The sequence below is a fragment of the Quercus suber genome, unplaced genomic scaffold, assembly GCF_002906115.3.
Source record: "Quercus suber isolate HL8 unplaced genomic scaffold, Cork oak 2.0 scaffold_579, whole genome shotgun sequence".
NCBI lineage: Eukaryota > Viridiplantae > Streptophyta > Magnoliopsida > Fagales > Fagaceae > Quercus > Quercus suber.
In genome coordinates, this window is record NW_027070024.1 from 396,289 (window position 1) to 409,587 (window position 13,299).

Sequence of the window (13,299 nt, forward strand, 5' to 3'; positions counted from 1 at the left end):
AATGCGTCGGAATTTTTCTATTTATGAATGGTAAATTGTACAGTAACACTAAGTTTATGGTTTCACTAGTTAGCTACCGACACACACACACACACACACACACACACAAACCCCCTTTAGGTCCAACCCGCAAGTCCTTTCGCTAGTTTGCTACCGCATGCCCATCCTCCTTCTCATCCAAAGTGGGCAAACTATCCAAAGCATATCTCTCATCTAACCCAATCAACTTCGGTGAAAAAGTCATAGCTTTAAAGTAGCTAACATCTTGGTACACGTTTTAACCCATTTCACCATTGTTTTGTTTTACTTTTACTTTTCTTTTTCTTTTTTCACTATTTATATCACTTTTCTTGTTGAGAAACGTTACGAATAATACAAATTTTACTATATTAGTCTTATAAGATGATGTATAATCATCACAAAAAAAATCAAATCATATAATTTTTTATTATTTTGTCTAGTAACACTAATCACATTCCTACCATATCAATTTTGTTATTATTATCAATTAATATTTTTTAGATTAATTTCGTTTTTAATATTGACTTTGAATCTTACCTCCCTAGACTGAAAAATTGACTTCACAACTGAGTGGACTTCACTATAAATATAAGAGGAATGAACACAATTCTCTAAACATAAAAAGTACCTAAGAATTACTTTTGATTTAATGGGATTGAATATTGTGTAATACATCATGACTTTGACAAATTCAAAGCCATGCCCAACCACAATTGCACAATGATAGACCCTCACTCATGTCTATAAGTCAAGAGTTTATACGAAACCTGAAAGTATGAAAAAACGTAGTTCATACGATACCTAAAAGTATTAAAATAAGTAAGACTTAGACGGTGATAAGACTTGGACGGTGAGGATTCGATTAACCCTTTTCTCAGCTCACTATCTAATGGCTGTAACAAAGCTAAGAGTTGTTTAGTGAAGTTCTATTATTTATCAAAGTCCAATTGGCTATAAATTTGTATTTTCACACATTTGACTTTGCATTAAATACAAATCCGGACCCTTTGGTTCACACTACCTAATTTATATTTTAATTTTACTTGCTCAGAGAGTGAAACAAAGAGAGATCTAATTAATATGTAGATTTTTAAGCAGAGAGAGAGAGAGAGAGACAACCCGGTGCAACCTTTTTTCTATATAAGGAGAAGTTTCAACATGTCCAAGACCACAAAACTACACATGCCAGTTCTACGTTTTCCTGAAGTTCTAGCTAGACACAGAACACCTGTTTTGAGTGCTGCATATATGTCACAAAGGGTTCTTCGATTTCATCAATAAGAAGTGCATGACCACAAAATCTCATAGCTAGCCTCATATCAAAGCATTGAGGAGCCTAAGGGGACAACTTTAGGTAAAGTCTTTTGTAATATTTAAATATTAATTTAGAAAAATAAATCTAACTTTTGACATCAATTTTTTCTTTTTCCATTAAAGAAAACATTTAAGATCTCTAACTCTCACATTTTATAGCATGTATCCTTTGGGGAGACGAAACAAACACATGTTTCATTTTGTTTTTGGATAAAAGTTTACAAGTCATGTAAATAGTTATTTTCATTATCATTTTTGGCATAAGAGGGTTACGATTACTTTGTAGAATTAAACCCTCTAACACAACTTTGATCTTAAAATAATATTGGTCATAAGCCATAACTATATATATATATACATGATTTACTATCACTGATACTCATTGTTATATGAAAACGAAAAAGAAAATAGATATTGGTATCGTTGAAGTTAAAAGAGGATGTGGAAGCTGAAGATAGGAGAGGGCAAAAATGACCCTTACCTTTTTAGTACAAATAACTTCGCCGGAAGACAGACATGGGAGTTTGACCCGGAGGCTGGTACACCAGAAGAGCGAGCTGAGGTTGAAGAGGCTCGACAAAATTTCCACAAAAATCGACGTATATTCCCGGCTTGCGGTGATCTTCTCTGGCGAATGCAGGTACCTTAATTAAACTAATGATTTTTCAGTCAAAACATTAATTTCACGTGTTCACAAGAATTTCTTTTGTACTTCTAAATGAGGGAAATGGTAACTGATGTACTATGACATTTTTTAGTAAACCATTTTAAAAAAGCTTATGTGGAAAAAAAAAATTATTATTTTGCTAACTTTTTCTATTATTTTTTATATAAATAATGTCAAAACCTTTCTAAAATAGTTTGTTAACAATTTAACAATTGCCTTAAGTCAAGACTTCGAGCTAAAGGGACTATAATATAAAAAGAAAATTATTATGAAACTCCAATTAGTATTAAAAAATTAAGGGAATCAATATAATACTAGATGACTCCCTTAATATATATATATATATATATAATCCCAATATATTAACGTATCACAAGTAATATAAAATTATATTATACACTCATTCCTTATCTTCCAGATCTTTATTTTTCTATTTGTTTTTTCTCCACCTTTTTTACATCCATGCGTTACTCGTTTTTATTTCTTCCTTCTTGGTAGATTGGGCTAGATTTTGACAAAATCACCAACAGCAAAGTTGCAAATTACACTTAGCCCCTTTAAAAATAGCAAACTCCAAAGCAAACTCCAAACAAACAAATAGACAAACAAAAAAGCCTAACAACGTTGTTAGGCGCCTTCTTTATTTATTTATTTATTTATTATTATTTTTTTTTTGGAGTTTGCTATTTTTAAGGAGACTAAAGATCCGTTTGGATAGAACTTATTTTGCTAAAATTGAAAACTAAAAACACTGTAGAAAAATAATTTTTAAATGTGTAAATAATACTGTGTGACTCATTTTTAATAAAAAAAAGTTGTTGAAAAGTGAAGTTTGTGAGTCCTGTGAACAGTGCACAGGACCCACTGATGTGGCTGAAAATTGGTTGAAAAGTCAAATAGTGCGACTGAAAAAAAAAAAAAAAAAATTTGAAAACACAAACTTCAGTCGTGAATGTGGATCCAAACCCCACCTAAGTGTAATTTTATTGAACGAACAAATTGCTAAAATTAGTACCTATATGTTTAAACTTTTTTTTTTCCAAATTTTAGGAGAGGTCATTACCCCCTAAAGCCAAAGCCAAAGAATGACTCTATCCCTGCTCTAAGAGCATCTATTAACATGACCATTTGAATAATGATATGACCTATCTTTATTTCATTTAATAACAGTCTTACATGTCACAACAATTATAACAAATTCTTTAAGTATCTTGCTTCAACCCATGATGTAGTAATTAAAAAGGTCATCCATTATAGTTTTAGTAACGTAGCATTTTTATTAAGTCACATGACTTGTTTAAATAATACAGATAGATATGGATAATCTTATAAATTGTCACGTAATTAATTGAAAAAAAATAGCTCTAATCATGTTTGATTTGGTATTGTCTGTTACTTACTTGATCAAGTATTTTGATATTAATGGGTTTTTGAAGTGTACTATAATTTTTGTAGTTTTTTCTTAGATAAATGCCATATCATCAAAAAAAAAAAAAATGCCAGGTCACTATTTCTTCAACCACGTAAACAATACCACTAACATCAATTAACAAACTAACTTATTTTAAAACTTAAAGGACTAATATCACTTGTTTAAAATTTGTTTTTTTTTTAAGGGGCTCGTTTAAAATTTGAGAGATTAATTACGTTTGGGAGTAAATTTTAAAGACTTGTACTATAATTTCATCTTAATTCTTTTTTTTACTTCTTTCACAATATCTAAGATGACAAATCATAGTTAATGCAATATTATTTTCACATAAAACTACTATTCGGTTCAAAAAAAAAAAAAAAAACTGTGAAATTGGTTGCGTGTCATTTTCTTTTTCTTTTTTGTTTATTTGGAACAATCGAAACTGAATTTTTGTTTCAAAAGCAAATGAAGAAAGTCTTACCTAACCTTTAATATTTTATTGGTGCTTTATTTTTTTATTTTTTTGAGGAAACAATATTTTATTGGTGTTGATTGTTGACTCATTCTACTTTTCAAGGATGCCATTAATGCAACAGTTGTTTTCTGTTTCGAATAGAATCCAATAGTTTAACTCAAACTTTTATATAATTTAATGTTATTAATGGCTGTTTTGATTTGTATAATAGAATATTTTGATACTGACTTATTTTGGCGTATTGTTTTAGGGTATTTTGATTTTTCTAAATATATTATTATTATTATTATTATATAAAATAATAAATTTAATTTAATATTATTAAAAAATATAAAATAAAGTGAGATTAAAAAAATATTTATTTATAATTTTTCTAGAAATAAAATTCACATTTTGGATAATTATAAACAAATACAATAAATGTGAAAGTAAAAAATCACTTATTGCATAATGTTACACAATATTATCGTATACAATGATGTTACACAATATTATAAATAATCAACAACAAACAATGTTATTGCTTAAAGCATTCATAATGAGAATTGTAAATATCATATGTTAACAATATTTAACATCAACCCTTAAAAGTATTCAACAAGTGGCCAACTAAACTTGTAAATTTGTAAATTTTTTTGACATTATGCTACAGGACCATCATAAATGTACGATGAAACTGGAACACTATGTCAAAATATTATATTAATATTTTATTCTTATATATTATGCTATTCTCTCTCATTTGTTAATATTTTATTTCTAAATATTAAACTTTTCTCTCTCATTTGTCAGAAATAAATAATAAGAAAAATTAAAAAAAATAATATTTTAACCACATGTTCACTTCACAGCTGCCCACGTGGTAAATGACCTTTCACAAATCACATTTATTGAGTTTTATCTCCTCTCTCCTCATCATTTAAGACTTTTAGACATCGCAATCTTCTCAAATTTCTCACCTTTCTCTCTTGAAAGTTGAAACGTGAAACTTGAAACACCCAAAGTCAGGCTGGTTCAAAATTTCAAACCTCACATTTTTCAGATTTTTACCGTTCGATTGTTGCTATCAACAACCAGCAAGGGATCTCCTCTACCGCAACAACAGTGCTCTTCTCCTCTAATCCTTGTTCTCATCGTCATCTCCTCTTCTTCTTTGTCTTTTTCTTGATTTTTTTTTTTTAATATATTTTTTTTTTCACCGAGGCTCAGCTCTGTACCGGCCGAATCTTTGATTTCTGCCGGAATTCACTGAAACGAACCGGAACGCCCGGATCACACCGAAATAGGCCGAAATTTCATCCTAGTCCGGCGTACCGAGAGCGTTTCAGCTGTACCGGCGGAAAAACCAGATTTCGGCCGGAAAATAGATACCGGCCCGAAACGAAAACACAGATAATCTATCTAATTTTTCACTCGCCTAAGATAATTTCTCAACAAATCTCACGATCTGATGCATCTTTCTCTCGTATCTTTTTTTGTTTTGAAAGGTCTCCCTCGTATCTTGGTCTCAACAAATTTCACGTCTGTGTTCCTCTAATCTTCTTCGCTTTTTTATGTCTACTGTTTTTCAAAAGAGATTTACTTTGGGTGCCCACGTGATAACCGACTAAAAGGTAAGGAGAAAAGGAGAAAAGACTTGCTTTTTTTAATTTGAAATGAGATGAGACTCAGTGGAGGTAAACACGTGGAGGATAGAAAATTAAGATAAAAATAGAGAAAGATAAATTGTAAAAGTAAAAGGGAATGAGTGGAGGTAAAAACAAATAGTGAGTTATTAAAAATTATTTGTTGGCATATGGTAATTGAAAATTGAGATTCATGTATCAAAACAAAAATAAATAGTCACTTATGGTTTGTTGTAAAAGTGTTGAGAAAATATTGTGAACGTAGTATATTTAAAAAAAATTGATGTTAAAAATATGAGAAATGCTAACGAGTGCCCTTAAGGTATTAGTTAACAATCCATTTTAAAAAAATTTTTATATCACTTTTATGAAAAATGAAAAAAGTTGCTAAAATATTAATTGTTTTTTTTTTCTTTTCCCATAAAAACCTTTTTAAATTAGATTGTTAATCAATATCCTAAAGGCACTTGTTAGTGTGACCTTAAAAATATTACAAATTTTTTTGTATAACTATTAAAATTAAAGTATTACTAATAAAATATATGGTTTTAATTTTATTATGTTTTACTATGTTTTTAATTCACATTTACCAATCACATCAATTATCATATCAATTTGTATATGTATTGTAATAAAATTTATAATGTTTTTATTATTTTCCAAAAAATATTTAGTTTATATATATATATATTGGTAACTCCAAGACGGTATATCGGTATTGACTAGTATCGAAATATATAGTTCATTTGATTAAATCGAAACGCCTCTGGTATGAAATTGACGAATTCACAACAACAATATAATAAATAAAATTTTTAATTATTTTATTTTTAAAATTTAAAAAATAGACACATCAGGTCGTAAAAATATATAATATTGCTAGAATCACTCATTCACCAATAACCAAATGACCGACGTTATCTTTGCATTGCGTGGGCATTTAAATGTATAATTGGTACATGTGCATTTCGTTGATCTGTTTAATTTTTGAATCTTAATAAAAGTATAATTTTTGAAATTTTATTTGCTAATGACTGAGGAATTGTTGAAATGATTGCAGTTTTTGAGGGAGAAAAACTTCAAACATACAATTCCTCCTGTTAAGATTGAGGATGGAGAGGAAATCACATATGAAAAGGCCACAATTACATTGAGGAGGGCTGTCCATTTCTATGCGGCCTTGCAGTCTTGTGATGGCCATTGGCCTGCTGAAAATGCTGGCCCGTTGTTTTTCCTTCCTCCTTTTGTAAACTTAATAAAAGTATAATTTTTGAAATTTTATTTGCTAATGACTGAGGAATTGTTGAAATGATTGCAGTTTTTGAGGGAGAAAAACTTCAAACATACAATTCCTCCTGTTAAGATTGAGGATGGAGAGGAAATCACATATGAAAAGGCCACAATTACATTGAGGAGGGCTGTCCATTTCTATGCGGCCTTGCAGTCTTGTGATGGCCATTGGCCTGCTGAAAATGCTGGCCCGTTGTTTTTCCTTCCTCCTTTTGTAAGTTGCACCATTATTATTATTAAGCTTTCAATATTGTTATTAATTTATTATCATTATAATTTGTCAAGTAAATATACACCTCTAGAATATCTTCTAATTAAGTTTGAGTTGACCGTGAACAATGAAATTGTTCCAAATAACATCCTTTTAGTGAACTATTTTGGCTTTCAGCTCGATATAACTACTATTTTTCTTGTATTTGATCCAAAAAAATGCAGGTATTATGTTTTTACATTACAGGACATCTTAATACTGTCTTCCCTGCTGAGTATAAAAAAGAAATTCTTCGTTACATTTACAATCATCAGGTATATATTCTTGAAAGTTTAAAATGTTTATTGAATCAATAAGAATAGAGATTTTGCAAAATTTTTCACTTTCATTTTCTGTTTTTTGTTTTTAGAATGAAGATGGTGGATGGGGATTTTACATAGGAGGCCACAGCATCATGTTTTGCACAATTCTCAGCTACATTTGTATGCGAATACTTGGGGAAGGACCTGATGGTGGTCAAGACAATGCTTGTGCAAGAGCAAGAAAATGGATCCTTGATCGTGGTGGTGCAACACACATATCTTCTTGGGGAAAGTCCTGGCTTTCGGTATGACTATTTATTTGTGAAGATTCACATCAAATTAGAGTTAAATACTCAAAATAATTTATATTTTTAATTAAAATATAATCATATTTATTTCACAATTTGAGAAATGAACATATTTGGTTTCAAGTACTCACCATGCATGATGACTTTCTGTTGATAATTAACACTAGCATGCGATGTCCTGTAAACTGTAGATACTTGGTGTGTTTGAATGGGCTGGAGCCAACCCAATGCCTCCGGAATTTTGGCTTCTTCCTCCATATGTTCCCATGTATCCAGGTTTATACAATATATGATTACATCTTCATTAAGCATTTTAAATCATTATTGCATGTGGAACCTGTCTAAAATCAGTTAAGTCAATGTTTAATAGAGTTAGTTCATTTCTTTGATGCCTTTGTCACTACAGAGGTTTAACATTCTTTTTAATGCACCAAATTCTAATAATAACATATCAATTTTGTGGTGCCCAAAATGCAGCCAAAATGTGGATCTATTGTCGGTTGGTGTACTTGCCTTTTTCATACTTATATGGGAGAAGGTTTGTTGGGCCAATCACACCTCTTATTATTCAATTAAGGGAGGAACTTTACACTCAACCTTACAGTGAAGTTAATTGGGCCAAAGCACGTCATCAATGTGCAAAGGTGAGTTTACCTTTGATGAGCAGATAACAGCATGAGAAGACTTCAATTGAAGAGTTAATATAACGTATAAGGACATAATATGACCCAAAAGTTAAGCCTTTAGGTTTGGACCCAGTTATATTATATTAATCACTCACTCTTGTCATTAGTATCCAATCTAGAAATTTAATACTTAGATAATCACAACACTCACTTGTTAATATTCCAACAATTTTCATGGTTGATAATTGTGGAATGACATTTACCATATATACTTTTAAATACATCTTTCATTGCATTGATTGAGGTTTTTTTTTTTTTTTTTTAGATGAAATCACTAGATACATTACCATTGGGGTTGTGGAAAAGGTAATGCGATTCTACAATGCTCTAGAAAACCCATAGACATGGTTAATTTGGGCTATATAATATTCTTCCTAATACTGTTTGCATTGAACAGTCAATGTGTATGCTTGCTTGTTGGGTTGAAGATCCAGATGGGGATGCTTATAAGAAGCATCTTGCTAGGGTGAAAGAATACATATGGGTCGCTGAAGATGGAATCAAGGCACATGTTAGTACACATTTTATGCAAAACGATTGCAGAACTTTTTACCTATCCATTTGCACGAATTGCTGACTTTGATATATGCAATTTGTGTGTAGAGTTTTGGTAGTCAATCGTGGGATGCGGGTTTTAGTATTCAAGCTCTTTTAGCTAGTGATCTCATTGATGAAATTGGACCGGTATTGGCGAAAGGGCATGAGTTCATAAAAAGATCCCAGGTTTGATTTTCAATTCTTAAATCATAAAATTCTACATTTTTGCTTAGGAAAGTCATTGTCAATATATCATTTGGAGTTATTGTGTTCCCCTTAAACAATGTAAAGGTTAGGAACAATCCTGTTGGAGACTTTAGAAAAATGCATCGTCACATTTCTAAAGGATCATGGACTTTCTCTGATCAAGATCATGGATTACAAGTTTCTGATTGCACTGCAGAATGTTTAAAGGTAAATAACTCTATTTAATGCTTCTTCAAATTCTACTGTTGCTACTTATCCATAATCACCGTGTGACCAAATTCTCCTATACTTCACAGTGCTGCTTGCTTTTTTCAATGATGCCACCTGAAATTGTTGGTGAGAAAATGGAACCTGAGTGCTTGTTTGATGCAGTAAATATCCTACTTTATTTACAGGTGAGGATTAACTTTTCCTAGAATGATAAATTACTACTTGTAGCAAAAACATATGCCCTTGGGAAGAGACGAATTTAATTGATTTTACCATTATAGCAAAAACTTTTAACTTGTTAAATTAATGGGAGTTATAGTCTAATTGCTATGATATCATTATAAATTATCACTCTTCCTAAAAGTTCAAACAATTTTGAATTGGTGAACAAATCATCTAACCATTAGTCTAACATAGTGTTGTATATCTGTGTTTACTTATTTTGCATGCATAGGCGTGAATAGGTAATACAAGCTACCATTGTTATAGGTGTATCTAAAAATGATAAAAATTACTTGTTCAAATCTAGAGTGATTTGTTAATCTAAGAATATTCTTCTTAAAAAACCAAAATTGTTTACAATTTTTTTTTTATATTTACTATATAGATTTTACTAACGTGTACCCTAAGGGCATACAATAGTATACCATTTTTGGAAAAAGTTTTATCGGGAATTGAAAAAGTTTTTATAGCTTTTTCAATTTCTGATTAAATTTTTCCAAAAATGGATTTGTTAATGTATTCCCTAAGGGCATACATTAACCAGACTCTTACTATATATATATATATATATATATGGGTTGGGTTCAATATTTACTATGTCTAAGCAATATTACACCACCCAATAATTTGTTATAGAATTCAAATTTTGAAAATCTCACCATTGAATTATATGTTCTATGTGTTCTTAGCATTCATACCATTTTTCATGTTAATAATGCAGAGTAAAAATGGAGGTTTATCAGCTTGGGAGCCTGCTGGAGCCCAAGAGTGGTTAGAAGTTAGTACCTTAAATATTTAACTATCATTGAAATATTCATTTGGAAATTTATGTTGATATATACACTCTTAATTATCATATATCAGGGGAAAATTAATTACCTTTTTTTTTCCCCTTCTAGTGGCTTAATCCCACAGAATTCTTCGAGGGTATTGTCGTTGAGCATGAGTATGTTGAGTGCACTGCATCATCAATCCAAGCTTTACTTTTGTTTAAGAAGTTGCACCCTGAGCACAGGAAAAAGGAGATTGAGAATTCAATTCGAAAAGCAGTCCAATACATTCTAGACATACAAATGCCCGATGGTTCTTGGTATGTTCATGTACTAGTTTACTAGATATCATTATTATTGTTATTATGGTTAGATTAATTACATGATGAATTTGAAACATTAGTTTCCAATTATTTTTATCATAGTTTTATATATAGATGTAATACAAATCAATTACAAGATGAGACTTTGTCGTAGGTATGGAAATTGGGGAATTTGTTTTTTGTATGGTACATGGTTTGCCCTTGGAGCATTATTTGCAGTGGGCAAGACTTACAACAATTGTTCTGCTATACGTAAAGCTGTTGATTTTTTACTAAGTACACAAAAAGATGATGGTGGTTGGTCGGAGAGTCATCTTTCATGCCCGGAAAAGGTAGTGTTTAAACATGGATTTTGCTTTAAGACTCTAAATTCTTTTTCTTTTCATATTTAATATATATCTTTCGTTACATCAATTTGGTTCAATGAAGTTTTTGTAGAACAATGATTCAATTTAAAGAAATTTATATTTATTCTTGTTTTAAATGAGATTTTGTAGATGCTGTATAGATTCTTCCATCAAAATTAAAATAACAAATTCTCTATTCTTGGTCATAGATATATATACCTCTCGAAGTAAATCGATCAAATTTGGTACAAACCTCATGGGCAATGATGGGTCTTATTATTGCCAAACAGGTTAGTTTATGGTTTAAAAACTTAGCATTACATTTATATCATGTTATCGTATGTTTTTCTTGAATAATTCTAAAAATAAAATTTTACTTGTAATAGGCTGAAAGAGACCCGACACCTATTCATCGCGCAGCGAAGCTGATAATCAACTCCCAATTGGAAAATGGCGATTTTCCTCAACAGGTGTCTTTGTTTAACATAACTTCAAATAACAAATAGAAATATGAAAATTGACAAGAGCATAGATATCATTCTTCCATTATGGAACGTAGTTTTTTCCCTTGACTAATAAACTTTATAGTAGTTAATTTGCAAGTTGTAACACAACTAATGAAGCTATCACTTTCTATTTTAATTAAAAAAAGGCAGACAATAATGTAAAATAACATGACGTACTATACTTTGCTTAAATTTTACTTCCAATAATTTCTAATTAATCATTAATTACTTTGTTGTGGCAGGAAACCACAGGAGTCTACTTGAAAAACTGCATGTTGCACTATTCAGCATATAGAAATGTTTTCCCATTGTGGGCTCTTGGAGAATACCGCAAGCATGTTCCATTGCCATCCAAAACTATGTAACTCAGAGTGACATAGCGAGTTTTTAATTCTTTTACAATTATGTACCATTTAGTTTTCTATCTTACCCACCACTACATTATATTTCTTCTATAACTAATAATGTCTGCATAGAAGTTTATAGTGGTCACCTAAATAAAATGGGAGTTAGACTTACAATATTTTATTGTACTACTACTAGCTAGCATCTGTCCCATGCATAACCAAAGAAACATTCAACAATTGTGAAGATGAGATATTCCTCTTGGTTTTTACACTGACCATTATGGATGGAGGTCACTTGGCATCAAAATAAAATTAAAAAAAAAATAAATAAATAATTGGACACATTCCAAAATTAGACTACAATTAGGAATTAATTTTCATTTGATTTGAATTTTTATCGATAAGTTGTAATCTGAGATGTTACTGTTTGTAAATTTAGACCCCTGTACACACAGAATGTTTAACGTAATTAATTAACCAAATTGATATTTAGGTTTATTTTTCAGATCTAGGTTAAACACAAACAATCATATCACTTAATGCGAAAAAAATAAAAAAGACAAACGATATAATGACTCAAGAAAACCAATGAAACTTTCCAATTTCAAGGTAAAAAACCTGTGAGAATTTAACCTAAATTATCCTCAAGACAACAAATTCACTATATAGAATGGAAGTTTTACAATAGACTTTTCCCTAAATCTAAAGCTACCTCTAGTAGTACTTACTCACATGATTACATGCAGCTCTGAAACCACGAACTCTTTTATCTGAATTTGTTGAACATAAATACCATTGTTTGTGACTCTGAGATCCCACTCAAAACTTTAGATCATCAACAGTTGTTGATCTTGTACGCAACAACTTAACTCCAATACCAGATCTTGGGTTTTTTCAAGAAATATTGCCGATAGAAGATTTTAGAGAGCTTTGGGTACAAAAACCCTAGATCTACAATAGGAGGTACAAGAAGCACTCTTCTCTCTCTAAAAATCCTTAAAACATGCCTTAGGATTTCCATTAAATACTAGGAGAATTTGATCTGAAACTTTAATCACTTAATGAGCTGATGGGCTTTAATTAAATTCTGCAAATCCGTGTCTCAATCGGTCAAGCCTTCTTCTCGATTGGTTGAACCTGGCATGTTTCGAATTCTAGAATCTGCAACTTCCTTTTTCTTATATTCTAACTTGTAGCACCTTGAGCATTGTTTAGTCATACCAATAGACTTAGGAATCTATATTTAGACAGGTTTGTGCTCATGGTTTACTAATTGTTCTAAACTTTTAGGACCTAACAATTACTATAAGCTACATTTTAGAGTATACACTATTTGCTGCCAAATGCAGTAGTAGCTGTAAAACTTACCTATAAGATTTATGTGTGGCTTGATTGTTGTTTGTATTTACCTCTTGCTCATCATAAGCACCACATCAACACAACCAATTGAAAAGGAATATGAGATGATAATATGTTAAAATTAAAATTAAAAATAGATAAAAACATAGATACCCGAA

General features: G+C 30.7%; 1 protein-coding gene across 1 annotated transcript; it reads left to right on the forward strand.

Moving 5' to 3' along the window:
• The first annotated feature begins 1,093 nt into the window (after window positions 1–1,093).
• On the forward strand, window positions 1,094–11,958 carry LOC111984352 (beta-amyrin synthase). The gene is made up of 18 exons (XM_065764711.1): window positions 1,094–1,375; window positions 1,740–1,975; window positions 6,577–6,762; window positions 7,242–7,331; window positions 7,427–7,624; window positions 7,819–7,903; window positions 8,105–8,275; window positions 8,579–8,619; window positions 8,711–8,824; window positions 8,917–9,036; window positions 9,142–9,264; window positions 9,354–9,452; window positions 10,211–10,267; window positions 10,389–10,579; window positions 10,737–10,914; window positions 11,139–11,219; window positions 11,316–11,399; window positions 11,678–11,958. The coding sequence occupies exons 2-18, from the start codon at window positions 1,775–1,777 to the stop codon at window positions 11,798–11,800; spliced, it is 2,142 nt and encodes a 713-aa protein (XP_065620783.1). The 5' UTR covers window positions 1,094–1,375; window positions 1,740–1,774; the 3' UTR covers window positions 11,801–11,958.
• The last annotated feature ends 1,341 nt before the right edge of the window (window positions 11,959–13,299 follow it).